Below are 13,731 nucleotides of genomic sequence, written 5' to 3'. Positions count from 1 at the left end.
GTGGAATCGGTAGATCACAGGGTAACTTTCTAAAGACATGCCCAACTATTTTCCACTAACTGCATCGTTTTGCATCCCCCCCGCTTACAGCATTCCAATCCCTCCCTATCCTCAAATGGCATTTACTATTATGGCCATCCCGGGGCGGGGAGGGGTCACCTGGTGTCTCCTTGAGGCTTTACTATGTGCTTTCCTGATGACTGGCTGTCAGCATCTTTTCACGCACTTACTGACCACGCGTGTGTCTTCTCTCGAGAAACTGCTCTGGATTGGGGCCTATTTTTTAAGCAGGTTATTTGCCTTTTTATTGCTAAGTCTAAGGATTTTTCATAGATGCTGGATAGCAAGACCCTCGTCAGATAGGACCTGCCAATGTCTTCTCATCCTGCGACCTGCCTTTTCACTCTTGGTTCTATCTGTTCAGTCCATTTAGTGCTGCTATGACAGAGTACCACAAATGGCGATGTGCAAAGAGCAGATGATCTGAGTCAGAGTTCTGAAGGCTGGGAGTCCAGCACCAAGGGCCAGGATCTGGTGAGGTTCTTGGTGCACCTTACCATGGCAGAAGACATCACACGGTGGAAAAGCAGAAGGGCAGAGAGAGAGCAGGGAGGCGAGCTGGGCTGGCCCATGGCTTAGTAGACAAAGGAGCCGCCACGGAAGCTCCAAAAACATACCAGGCATGTGCACGTGCATGCCAAAACTCCCAACAGGATGGGGACATGAAGAAGGGGGGCAGGGTGACCACGCCCCACCGGCAGTGCTTTCTTCCCCCTCTCTCTGTCTCTCTTTGGTGAGTGCATGTACCCTCTGATAAACTGAAAATAAAAAAAAAAGAGGTGAACACATACCTGTGGTAATAAACCCGCTCCTGTGGTAATAGCAATAATCCACTCCTGAGGGCTTTTCTTTCATGACCTAAACACCTCTTCAAGGTCATGCCTCTTGAGGCAAGCATGTGGAATGGTGGTTAAGGTGGGCAGCTCCCACATGGCTGACTCTTTGGTTCAAGTCCCAGACCCAGTGGCTCGAAAATCACACCAAGTGCACGTGTGTGCGTGCATGCACGCCCAAAATCTCAAGAGGAGACTGAAAAAAAAAGGAAATCATCCCTAGGGGATGATTTCTCACTTTCCCTCTCTGTTTCTCTACAGGCACCCTAGGGCAAAAATTTTAAAAAGTTCTACCTCTAACTACTGTTACAATAGCAATTAAATTTCAACATGAGTTTTAGTGGGACAAACATTCAAACCATTGCGTTCTACCCCTGGCTCCCTCACCAAATTCATATCCTTCTCACATACAAAATACCTTAATTCCATCCCAATAGCTCCCAAAATCTTAACTTATTCCAGGACCAACTAAAAGTCCTAAGTTTCATCTAGTTCAGATATGGGTGAGACTTACGCATGATTCATCCCAAGACAAATTCCCCTCCAGCTGTGAGCCTGAGTAATTATCTAAGTTGCAAGTTTCCAAAATACAGTGGTGGGGACAATGGATGTTCCCATTCCAAAAGGGAAAATAAAAAAACGGAGAGGGAGTAGGGGAGACTGATCCCCAGTCCAAAACAACATTAAATCAAGACTCTAAAATAACATCTGACTCCACCTGGCGCCTCCTGGACATGCTGGGGCAGGGTGGCCCAAGCACTGAGGCAGACCCCCATCCATGTGTCTCCCAGGCTCGGCCCAAACAGTTCTCCTGGGCCGGCGTCTCACCCCTGCCACTCTCCCAGGCCTGGGCTACACACTGGTGGCTTGTTCTTTCTAGGGTCTCGGGTGAGGACCATTTCTACGGCTCTGCTGGACACCGGCTGCCCTAGTAGGGACTCTGTAGAGGCTCCACCTGTGGCAATTCTCAGCCTTGTCCCGAGGCTGTCTGAGACACCCTCTGAAATCGGGAGGCGCTGCCTTGGCCCCGCAGCTCATGCACTGCACGTCTGCAGAGCAGTACCATACAGATGCTGTCAGCTGGATGGCCGTGCCCCCTGAGCAGGTGCCTGAGCCAGAGATGGGGCAGCCAGGAGCACTGCGCTCAAGGGCAGGGGGCAGAGGCCCACGGCAGCCTGGGCACCAAGCACCGTGCAGCAGATCTGGGAACAGAAAAGAAGCTAAAACGCATCACACAGACCGAGGCACGTCCTGATTTAAAGCTGGGTGTTCTGCATCTGTTTCTTAAGTTATCGATCTTTTCGTGCTATGATCTCCGTAACACAAGATAAAAGCCTACTGCCGCTTCCACTTTCAATTACCACAGACCCTCAAACTGGGGTGAGTCGTAACAGGTTACTGCGGCGACCGGTGCATGCTCCCGCACAGGCCCATCTGACGAGCACCCCCCCCGCCTGTTCCCTAAAGGCTCCCCCCGACATGACACACCAAGGACAGCAGAGGTGGTTTGGGCAGACTTGGAGTTTATTTGCTGCAGCTCCTTGGCGCTAGTTTACAAGGCAAAAACAAAGAAACAAAAACAACTGGAATAATAATTATAATTTTTTAAAAACCCTGTCAACAACTTTCAGTCATTTCTTTATATTTTTGTATTTTGACAAACTTTTTTTTAAAACAAATACAAAATAATCTAAGAGAAAAACTATACATGGATTATTTACACTTCTGATAAATAGACTCACACTGACCAGGCGCCTCGTCCGAGGCATCGCTGACAACCGGCGCAGAGCCTGGGCTGGTGGCGGGGCTCCAGCACCGCCCGAAACCACCCAGGCTTCGGGGAGCACCGCCTGGTTCTCCCGCCGGAAAGCCCGGCTTCCAGCCTGTGCCCTCTCCTGCCACCTTCACAAGCTCTGGCATAAACGCTCTGAAGCCTCTCCAGGCAAGATCTACAGAAAGGGGCGCCAGGGTGTCCCTCCACACTCCTCCCACTTCTTTCACAAAAGCTATTTCCAGAGATGCTAACCTAAGGTACTGGAGGAGCCGAGGCCCCGTGACCCCGTGGAGACCCACGGCTCCGCCGCCGCCGCCTGGAGGCAGTGCTCTGCACCACCCGGGCCCTGGGCCACGTGGCGGGGCGTGTCTGCCCAGGCTGGCGTGCTGGCCCTGGCCGAGTGGCAGGAGCTGCCCTTGAGAGTCCCTGAGAGAACGGCAGAACACCGCGTTTCACGGCTCCCCTCATGCCACACTGGGAGGGCAGGGCTGGCTCATACACGGCCTGAAGGGGGGCGGCGAGACCCGCGAGGCCGAATCCTCGCCCTCTCTGCATGCACCCTGCTGTGTAGATGCAGCCGCTCCCTCCGGCGGGGCCAAGGACACGTCCAGGGTAGCCCAGGCCGGGTTTGAGGCAGAAAAGGCTGAAGCCCTGAAGGGTAAGGTGAGGCCTACTCCTTCCTCTAAAACGAGGACTGAGTTTTGGGGAAAGAGGGAGAAGAACCAAACATGAAACGGGTCACCCCGGTGTCTCCCCAGGGTGCCCTTCCTCACAGTTTTGGTTATTAGGTATTTCGCTCAAGGAAAATGCTGACTTTCTATTCCGAGCCCGACGAGGACCTGGATGCTGAAGGAGGATGACAACGTAAGTGTCCAGGCTCTGTCCTCGCCTCGGTGCTCCGCAGGCACCTGGGATGGAAAAGTGCCACCAGGGCCGCCTGCCGCAGGCCGCAGCCCAGGCGGCCGGCCACGGCAGCCCTCCACCCCCGACGGAGCCCTCTCGCGCCCAGACACGTGTGGGAGAGCAAGCTCCCACCTGCTCCCAGCGTGCAGGAGAGGCTGCCAGCCTCGCCGCGAGCCCAGGCTGATGGCTCTGAGCAGCAGCCCAGGGGGCCGGCCCCTCTCCAGGGAGGAGCTCCCCAACCAGACAGGGCAAAATACACCCAAACAGCGCCATGTTCTGTTTTCTTAAAAAACAAAAACAAAAAAATAGATCTGTATGGTACGTGGCTTCTCGTCCTTTCCCCCTCTGCCTTAACAAATAACATACGAATGCGTGTGTTTACAGTGTAGGGGGTTGAGGCTTCCTCATGGGGACAACTGAGGGGGAACAGTCAGCCCGAGCTCGGCCATCAGACCGGCCGGCCGAGATGGCAGGAGGCTGTGCCGAGGCTGACAGGAGCCCTGCTCTTCTGAGAGGAAGCTCCTGGACCCACGTCTGGTGGGAGCCAGGTCCCCTCTCTCAGCGGCAACTGCTCACCCTTCTCCCACGTAAAAAAAAAATAGCAAAAGCTGAAGCTGGTCTCTAGGAACTGAGGGCCGGCCTGGCAGAGAGGACGCTCCGCTCGGTGGTGCCCCATGGGGGACACGGGGAGCCAGAGCCCCGCAGGCTCGTGGCCCACGTCCGGGGCTGCGCTCAGTGTCTTTTCGTAGAGGAGACCTTCTTTTTCCGTGCTGCGAGCATCTCGTAGAAAGGGTCCCTGCTGATGGCCGCCCTGGAGCACAGGAGAGAGACAGAGGGTGAGGGACAGCACCAGCAGACACAGACCTGGCCAGGACTCCTGACCCACCCAGCTGTCACTGTAAAGGCCACTGCAGTGTCAACGCCGAGTCCACACAGTGGCTTAAGGTGACACACTTCAAAAGAGACACAGGGCGTGTGACGAGATCATCACGGCTTTTCTTTCTGCCCACTTACTCCTAACTACAGTTCACATCAGGGACAGAATCGGCAGTCGGCCCGACAGCTCTGCTCTGACTCAGCTCCACGGTGACGTCGGGCTCTCCAGTGAGCCATCCAGTCAGGTGCCCGCGGTGTGTCTGGGTGCTGTCACCGGCTGCAGCGTGGGCCTCGCGGGCTCTCGTGTGCACCAGCTCAAAGGCAGGAGCTCTGAAATCAGCAGCCAGTGCTGCCCAGCTGGCTGGGGCCGGCCCAGCCATCTCCAGCCCACAGCAGAGGAAGCTGGCCCTTGCCCCTGAGCAGCAGCGGTGATGGCTCAGGAAGTGGCAGTGTCGGCGCAGGGGCCCTGCCTGTACTGGCCATCCTCAACGTCCAGGCTAGCGATGGTCCCCAGGCCTTGAAGCGTAACCTGCCTTCCCAGAGAAAGCAGCATTCTGTGATGGTCAGTGTCCAGACCCTCACCTCCCCGACCACAGGCACTGCTCTGCACAGCCCCGAAGGGCGGAGCCTCTCCCTGGAGGGTTTCCACAGCTCCTCTGAGTGCTGGGAACCAGCCGCTACTAGGTGACACCCTGAGGGTCCTGCCGGAAATGAGTCCGACTGCTCCTGGCTTTCAGAGGGAATCCAGACCAAGTGTCTGCTTCCTTCTGAGGGTCCGGGGTAGGTCCACTTGGCTCCCTGGGGGCCAGGCCCGTTGGCAGAGTGTGTGCCCCTGCAGAGCTGCTAGGATGTCCTGGCGTGCTGGGACATGCGGGTGAGTGCTGGGCCTTTGCCACGTGGCACTGTCAACTGCCACTCCCTCACGTGGCAACTGGAGACACTGCCCACCCCCTGGGTTCTCAGGAGCTGAGAGGAGGGCAAGCACTCAGAGCACGTCTGATGCCTGGCAGACAGGGCCACTGTCGCTGTGGAGCCGCCATGCCATGTCATGCAGGGGACTGGCATCTGCTGACACTGAGGCTGTGTCAGCTTGTCCCAGCAGCACGAGGCACCTGGGCCGACATCTAGGGAGGCTGTTTCCTGAGAGGAAGTCCTGCCCTGTCTCGACTGTCCACAGAGCCCACCGGCAACGCTGGCCAAGGCGCTCCCACCTGGTCATGCTCCTCTTCAGGCCCTCGAACCTCCCCTGGAGAAGCAGCGGCAGCCCAGCGCTGGGCAGTGCTGTGAGTGCAGCTGCTAGCCGCATGGCTCAGGCCCTCAGGCCACACCCTTTCCATGGGGCCAACTTAACCTCGCAATGCCTGTTTCCCCCCTCCTCCCCCGGCTCCCGCTCATGGGTGGTGGGCATCGGAGGTCCGGCCTGCAGAGTGCGTAGAAGACCCCCTATGGCCAAGCCAGTGGGGACGGCGGGAGGGACAGAGAGGCCCGGCCAGGAGGGTTCGGTGTTCACTTAGACAAAGGGCTGAGAGACCCGAAATGCAACTAAAGACTGCTCAGTTTTTTCTGACCACAGAACTAAAAAGAATAGGATGGAGGAAATGTACAAAGCAGTGAGGACGTTTCTGAAAGAGGAAGAGGGGGTCTGGGTGTGACAGTCAGAACACGTCACCACGCCGCAGTCACTAGAGCACCTAGGGCCGCCCATCAACAGAAGCGAACGTCGTGTGTGTGGGCCCCAGCACAGGTGAGCAGGGGCTTCAGATCAGTGAGTGGTCCTGACAATCAGCTACTTGTGAGGGGACAGTCACAACCCTTACTTCAAACCGTATGCAAACAATACATTCAGGAAGGACTAAAGAGTTAAGTAGTTTTTAAAACATAGGTTAGAAAAGGTGACCTACACTCCTTGGCTATCAGGACCCCACGGCACCTCAATCCTCCACCCCAGACCACACTGCTGTGGGTGCTAGGCCTCGGCATGACCACGGCCCAGGCAGCGTACTGGTATGCCCACCCCTGCCCTTGCTTCGTGATGGAGATCACCCTGCGACTGAGGAGTCCACCCTACAGAGAGGTATGTCACCTGCCCTGCCAGGCAGCTCACCCAGGGACAGCCAGGGCTCGGCCCAGGGACTTGACTCCAGGCCAGCCTCTCCCCTCCGGCTCTGCCTCCTTCGCTGCACAGATTCCCAAAGGCCCCTTCTGGGGACAAACTGTCTCCTCCCCTCACATCACCTCCACTTTCCGTCATTTACTCAAAGTCCAACCTTAGCCAAAACACTATCTGGGTAAAATAGAAATACCCAAATAAAACAAAATGAGAAGAGAACATTTCAGTCCCTGAAGGGCCCTGCAGCCTCGTGGGGTTCAGTCCATCACCCGGTGCACTGCGGGGCCTCAGCGGTCACCTACGGCATATCCTCCGGAAATGAGGCAAACACCCAGGTAAATGGGTGGTGGGTACCCGGGGGAGCACACCGATGGGCTCACAGGAGGGGCTGTCACCAAGCAGCACGCGGCTAGGATATTCGGTGCTGGCCCATTGCGGGGTGGGGCAGCAGTCCGGACCAGGCTTCGCACAGGCCCCAGGAAGACCATTCAGGAAGGAAAGCCGTTTCCAGGTGCCTGCATGATAGGACACCCCTGTCCTATAACACGCCGTAGACGTGTGTGACTCAGCAGGACAGGCAGGGCGCTGGGTCACAGCCCTGTCTACTGCATGACCTTGGCAGCTTCACCTGCTCCCAGCCCTTGGCCTTCCAGCCCGGCAGTGAATGACAGGCTGTTCTGTGGCCCAGGCCACTGTTCTGTGACTTCTGGAAAACTTCCTAGATTCTTTTTTTTTTTTTTTTGGAGAGGTTTTCACTATAGGGCGTGTGCGCTCGCCAGACAGACAGAGAGAGACATAGAGACAGAAAGCGAGAAATCACCTCCCAGAGGGGATGGTCATGCCGCAATCCCTTCTCCTCCATTCTCCTCTCGGGATCTTGGGCACGCATGCATACACGCCCGGCGTGAGTTTTAAGCCACCGGGTCCGGGACGCGAACCGCGGTCGACTACGTGGGAGTCCAGCGACATAGCCATTACGCTAACAGCTGGTTCCCAACACTTCCTAACTTCTGTGGGCCTCAGTCTCCTCATCTGTCAATGGGAAATGGCGTCTCACAGGATTAAATGCTGATGAAACATGAAGGCTATCTCAACTGAGCCGTCACCACCACGTGAGATCTCTGTAAGACACAAAGCCCAGTTCGGTAGGTGGTGCCTGGGCACGTATCCGAAGACCCAGGGAAAGGAGTCTAGGAAACATGAGGCATACCCCAGGAGCACGGAGAGGTGAGCAGCTGGGAGGGGTGAGAGCCATCGTCACGAAGCGCGACTCACTGTTCCAGACGCCACTTACTTAATGCATTTAATCCACTCCTCCTTCTCCTCAGGCGTCGGGGCGGAGATCCGATAGACAGTGTGGTTCCCTTCCACCACGCGCCCGTCAGCCTCCGTCTTACAGGCCTTAATCACCTGGTCTTTACTGTCAGGGATGTAAAGCTCGAAGCAGTTCTGCCGGTTGAAAAGAGGGAGAGAGTGACGAAGCTGCTGACCAACAATGATGCCAATTTTCTTCCCCAGAAAACTACTTGGACTTTCATAAAATACAGGCACTATTGGGACCAGCAGATGGTCTAGCAGTTGCATTGCTGGACTTCATGTGGTCAACTGTGCTTTGACTCCTGGACCCAGTAGCTTGAAAGTCAAGCTGGGCACGGGTGTGTGCATGCCCAAGATCCTGAGAGGAGGATGGATGAGAAAGAACTGTGGTGTGGCCATCCCCCTGGGGTGGGGGCGTATCTCTCACAGTCTATCTCTCTGTCTCTCTGGTGAGCTCATGTGCACTTTAGCAAAAATTTCCAAGAAACGATAATAAAAAATTAAAAAATACAGGCAACATTTATTTTCATATGGAAAAGAGGGGCCTAGAAGTGGAATCTGGAGCCTGGCAGTGTATACAGACAGGCCTTCCTAGCAGGTCTCAGCAGCTGTGTGTCGGCTTGACTGCTAACGGAGTGTGGTGGCAGGCTCGTACCTGGGCTTTGAAGCCAATCCAGCAAAGCACAGGAAAGCACTTACGAAGTACCCAAGATCATCAGGTAAGTAGCCCTGTCAGGAGTGCCTCCTGTCGCCACTGGGAAGGTGCCCACTCCCAAACCTCAGTCACATTTGATAAGTGACACCAAGGCAGATGGACAGGATGAAACGAGGTCATTCCAAGTCTCACCTTTGGCTTAAACACTGAAGATCATTCTAAAAGCTAGGCTCAGTTAAAGGCATTAGGTTTTTTTGGGTTTGTTTGTTTAACTTTGATATTTTATACTTTTTCAAAGAATTGCCGCATCCACCCTTTCCTCTCCCCAAAATACCCGACCAAAAACACTCACTGGTTTTTTGGAGTCTTCCACCTCCCGGATACTCAGATTCTCTAGCGGGATGATCCCACGGGGCTCCTTATCCTACAGTGCAGTCGGAGAGAGGAAGGGTCAGCACCCAGTCCCAGGGCACAACCTCCACACACGACTCCCCCCTCCCCCGAGCTCCCTGCCTTCTCCCACGATACCATGTCGCGCAGCAGCTCCAGGCAAGAACGGGACCAAGAAGTCCCTGGACCCTGACCATGTAACACATGCGAGTCCCTGTAACCAACACCCCCTGCAAGCAGAAAGCCCTGGAGACTCAAATGATACCTTGCAAGTGGGGTGGCCTTCAAGTGGGGACATGCACACTGCATTCCCTTAGAAAGCCACTTCACTTCTTTGCCTAACTCAGTCCTGCTCACTTTGTTTTGTTTTCAAGAGATTTTTGCCACAGGGTATGTGCACTCACCAGAGAGACAGAGAGACAAAAAGTGAGAAATCATCCCCCAGGGAGATGGCCACGCCACAATCCCCTCTCCCCTCCACTCTCCTCTCAGGATCTTGGGCACACATGTACACACACCCAGCGTGAGTTTTAAACTACCGGGTCCGAGACTCCAATGTGGGAGAAGTCCAGCAAGGTAACCATTACACTGTCTACTGGCCCCTTCCCACTCACTTTCTAAGCCTTGGTCCTGGGGACGGCTGCCCCATCATATACCCATCACCTCCCGCCTGTCTCCCCACTGCCACGGTGCGAGTCTCAGAGACTCAGCCTTCCTGACAACTACACTGGATCGAAAGAGCTAAACTACACGCGTGGCCAGAACAGAGTGAGACCCTCCTGTCCCCACGGCCGGCTGGAGCCTCCAGTGTAACCCATCTCGCCAGCAAGACCACTGCTCCAACACATGTCCACCCACACCCGCCCCTAAGGCCCGGCCGGCCAGCAGCAAGTCCAACTTCTCCGGTTCTTACATTTAATCAATTACACACGCATTTTTTGTTTTTCTTTTAAGCAGTTCTACAAGTTTGGTGAAAGTAAAAAAGAAAAAAAAAAATCAGTCTTTCAGCCATGTTCCCACCCCCAGTGGTAACTATTTCCAACTTCTTTAAGCCAATTTGTTTGGAATTTACCTCTGTATCTCACACCATGTTTAAACAGTTTACTTTTGGGGTGTTTTACTATATTTTATTGTAAATTTTTCCAGAGGGTATGTGCACTCACGAGAGAGAAAGAGAGAGAGACAGACAGACAGACAGACAGAGTGAGAGAGAGGCAAAGACAAAGAAAGAAAAAAAGAAAAAGGAGAAAAGAATCTTTTATAAGGGAAGGTCATGCCACAATCCTTCTCCCCATTTCTCCTTCCAGGAGTTTAGCACATGCACACACGCACCCCGTGTGTCTTTTGAGTCTCTAGGTAAGAGACTTGAACCATGCAGTCGACCGTGTGGGATCCGGCCACCCTAACCACCATGCCACCAGCTGGTCCAATTTCATCTTATTGCTATTTTTAAAACTCTGCCAGAGGCTGTGTGCGCTTGCTGGAGAGACAGGGTTGGGAGAAGTGAGGCGTCCCCCATGGGGCATAGTCATGCTGCAATCCCTTCTTGACCTCGCCCTCATATCAGAATTTTGGGCACCCACACATGCCTCGCCCATTTTTCAAGCCACAGGGTCCAAGACTTGAATCGCACAGTCAGCCACATGGAATCCAGTGCCTCGACCATGATGTTATGGGGAGCATGGGTATAGTTACCTCAGTGCCCAGCATATTCACATTCATCCTCTCCTCGAAATAATGATCTGATCACATTGGCTATAGCCATATGTGCTGTTTCACCACCACTACCTCAGTCTTCTGACCCACGCCATCCGTACAGTAACCTTCTCAACTTCTTCTTTGGAAAGCTTCTTTCTCCCTGAACAAAACTGCCTTTTACTGAGACAGAAGGAAGAGGCTGTTTCTTTCATTTATTTTTTCTACAAACCTAACACTAAAATTGATTGCAAGTGTTTTCACTTAACAAAATCTCTTTTCTTTCACTAGTTCATATCAGATATCCCATTAATTTCCATTTCTTGAAGGAAGCTTTTCCTGGAGGCCCTGTAACCAGCTCTAATCTGGACCAGCTGCCTCTCTATACTCTATAAACTACTTGTCTTTAGCTTACCATCCTCCGTTTCAGAATGTTTTGCCCTTGTCTCCCACTCACCTCCTGCTTCCTGTAGTCTCAAGTTTCCTGATTTTACTTAGCACCCTCACTTTGCAGAGCACATTCTCCACTAGCATCCTGGTAAAGGTGTGTGGGTGGTCACAGTTTTGAGGTATTGCTGGTTTAAAAATGCTTTATTCAACCCTCACATTTGACTGATAGTTTAGCTAGGTATAACAGTCTAGATTGGCAATAACTCTCCTCCTGGATTTCGAAGCATGGTATCCCTGCCTTTAGCTTTCCATATTTTTCTGTACAAAGTTAGCGTGACTGCTTTTCGCTGCATCCTCAGTGTTCTGGGACTCTAAGGATGCCAACTTAGTGAGGACCCTTGTTGCAGCCATTATGTGGGTTGCTCGGTTGCCTTTTAACATGGAAACATATATCCTTCATGTGGGAGGGTGTTTTGAAAAACTATTTTGTCAAAAATTACCTTCTCTTCATTTTCTCAGTCCTCTCTGGAATATGTTGGACTTCCTGGACTGTTTTCATTATTTTCCATCTCTTTGGTATTTGCTTGTTTGGTTTGCTTTGGTTTTTGGTTTTGGTTTTTGTTTTTGAGAGGTTTTTGCTATAGGGTGCATGCGCTTGCCAGAAAGACAGAGAGAGACAGAGAGGCAGAGAGCAAGAAATCACCCCCTGGTGGAATGGCCACGCCGCAATCCCTTCTCCTCCATTCTCTTCTCGGGATCTTGGGCACGCACGCACACGCACCTGGCTTAAGTTTAAGCAACTGGGTCCAGGACTCAAACCGCAGTCGACTCCATGGAAGTCTAGCAACATAGCCATTACAACAACTGCTGGTCCCTGGTTTTTTTTTTTTTTTTTTTTTAACTCTATCAGGGAGCTTTTCTTGATGTTTTCTTCCCATCCTTCTAGTGAGCTGTTACTTCTACTACCCTTCTCATCTCTGAGAGTGTGTCTTGATGGCTTCTGTTCTGTGGGTTACTACAGGACTCTGTGCTTGTCGCACAGCTGTGGCAGCTCAGCTCCCCAAGATGAAGCTTCTCTCCAATTGGTACTAAAGCTTTCCTCTCCAGGCAGGGCCCTACTCTCCTCCAAGCTGCCCTTCTGTGCGGCTGCTCTGGTTCCTGCCATTCCTCAGGGATCCGGGCCTCTCAGATGTCTGCCTGCCGCAACAGGAGCTGAGCTGTGTGGACAACAAGCTCTCCACAGGGCTCCTCTCACTGGGTTGTCTCTGCTCCAATGGTTCCTCCTCATGGCTTGGAATCTGGTCCAAGATCTGGTATACCTCTCTTCATGGTCTGCCAGTCACGGGCCTGGCTGCCAGTGTTCTGAGAGCTGAGGGGAAATAACGGGTGTGGAGGGGGGTCGGCATTCTGGATGCCTGAGTGTACCTAATACTCCTGTTTGGGTACAGTGCCCCACCCTCAACTGTGCCCAGGTTCCTCAATCTAGAGATACTGGGATAATATCTCTTGAAAATGAGCCCTCAGACTTCTACATGGGTGGCGGAGGCAGGTACTCAGGGGCATGAAGTGAGGGAGACAGCTGGTGTTTCCTGAACAGCTTTCCAACACTTTCCCTGATTCTAGTGCTTACCCTCTTCGTACTCATTTCTAGGGTTATCTGAACTTCCTGAGGATTCTGCTAGGTTGAATCATCACCAGGGGAGGACATGGGTGGGCTGACAGTTACCACATATGGACCTCGTGAGGGGACGACTGCATTTATCCTCTCAGCCAGAAGGGCCGAAGCACGTGGGTCACACCTGTACGACATGCACTGCCAGCTAAGGTGATCTGAAGCCACACACCTGTGGTCTTCGGTCTCGGAGCAGGGACCAGATTCTACGTTCTTTCCCAGCCCCTGCCTCACCCATGCGAGCACCTCAGTTCACAAGGTGGTCCTCCCTGCTCTCCCCTCACACTCACCTGCCTGCCGAGAACGGACTAAAGACTGGCATCACTCCCGGGAGCACACGCTCTCCTGAGTGCCAGAAAATCACCGACACACACTCTGCCTGCTGGACACGACGTAAGGTACCAAATATTAAAAGGGCCCCTGTCTAGGGTCCTTACCTTGGAACTTCGAGGGGACTGCCAAGCCTAAGAACAGAGACAGTGCAACTCACTGAGGACTCATTCAGGCCCAGTACATCCGTTTCCTCCATGAGGGTGGAATTCGCCAATTTTAATGTCTGTGGCTTATTTGATTTTTCTTTAAAAACCATTACCATTCCTTTTGTAAAAACAGTATTTGTTATAAGGAACTTAAAATGTTGCAGGAGAGGACAAAATTTAAAGGTTTAAAAACACTCCAAGGGACCAGCAGACGGAGTGATAGCTATGTTGCTGGACTCCCATGTGGTCAACCACAGTTGGAGTCCTGGATCCAGTGGTTTAAACTCATGCCAGGCGCGTGTGCATGTGTGCCCAAGATCCCGAGAGGATAATGGAGAAGAAGGGGTTGTGGCGTGGCCATCCCCCTGGGGGGGTGATTTCTTGCTTTCTGACTGTCTCTCTCTGTACACACACCCTATAGCACAAACATCTCAAAAAAAAAAACAACAAAAAACAAAAGAACAACAAAAAACCCCCTCCAAATAGGGACTGGCAGGTGGCATGGTAGTTAAGGGCACTGGACTCCCACATGGCTGACTGGTTTAAGTCCCGGACCTGGCAACCTGCTTTCTTACTT

General features: G+C 53.1%; 1 protein-coding gene across 3 annotated transcripts in view; it reads right to left on the bottom strand.

The window, feature by feature from the left end:
• Nucleotides 1-2,396: 2,396 nt before the first annotated feature.
• The window catches only part of CYTH1 (cytohesin 1), a 60,148-nt gene continuing 48,813 nt past the window's right edge, over nucleotides 2,397-13,731 (bottom strand). For all 3 annotated transcript variants that reach the window (XM_006145705.3, XM_027770754.1, XM_006145707.3), the window contains exons 11-13: nucleotides 8,881-8,952; nucleotides 7,851-8,005; nucleotides 2,397-4,381 (exon numbers count right to left, since the gene is read on the bottom strand). In XM_006145705.3, the coding sequence (XP_006145767.1) occupies nucleotides 4,303-4,381; nucleotides 7,851-8,005; nucleotides 8,881-8,952 (306 nt within the window). In that variant the 3' untranslated portion in view covers nucleotides 2,397-4,302. The remainder of the gene's footprint in view (nucleotides 4,382-7,850; nucleotides 8,006-8,880; nucleotides 8,953-13,731) is intronic.

Source organism: Tupaia chinensis, unplaced genomic scaffold (genome assembly GCF_000334495.1).
Source record: "Tupaia chinensis unplaced genomic scaffold, TupChi_1.0 Scaffold000159_1, whole genome shotgun sequence".
In the NCBI taxonomy this organism is placed as follows: Eukaryota; Metazoa; Chordata; class Mammalia; order Scandentia; family Tupaiidae; genus Tupaia; species Tupaia belangeri.
Note: the sequence above shows the minus strand (reverse complement) of the source record. Positions and strands in the feature narration are given on the sequence as shown.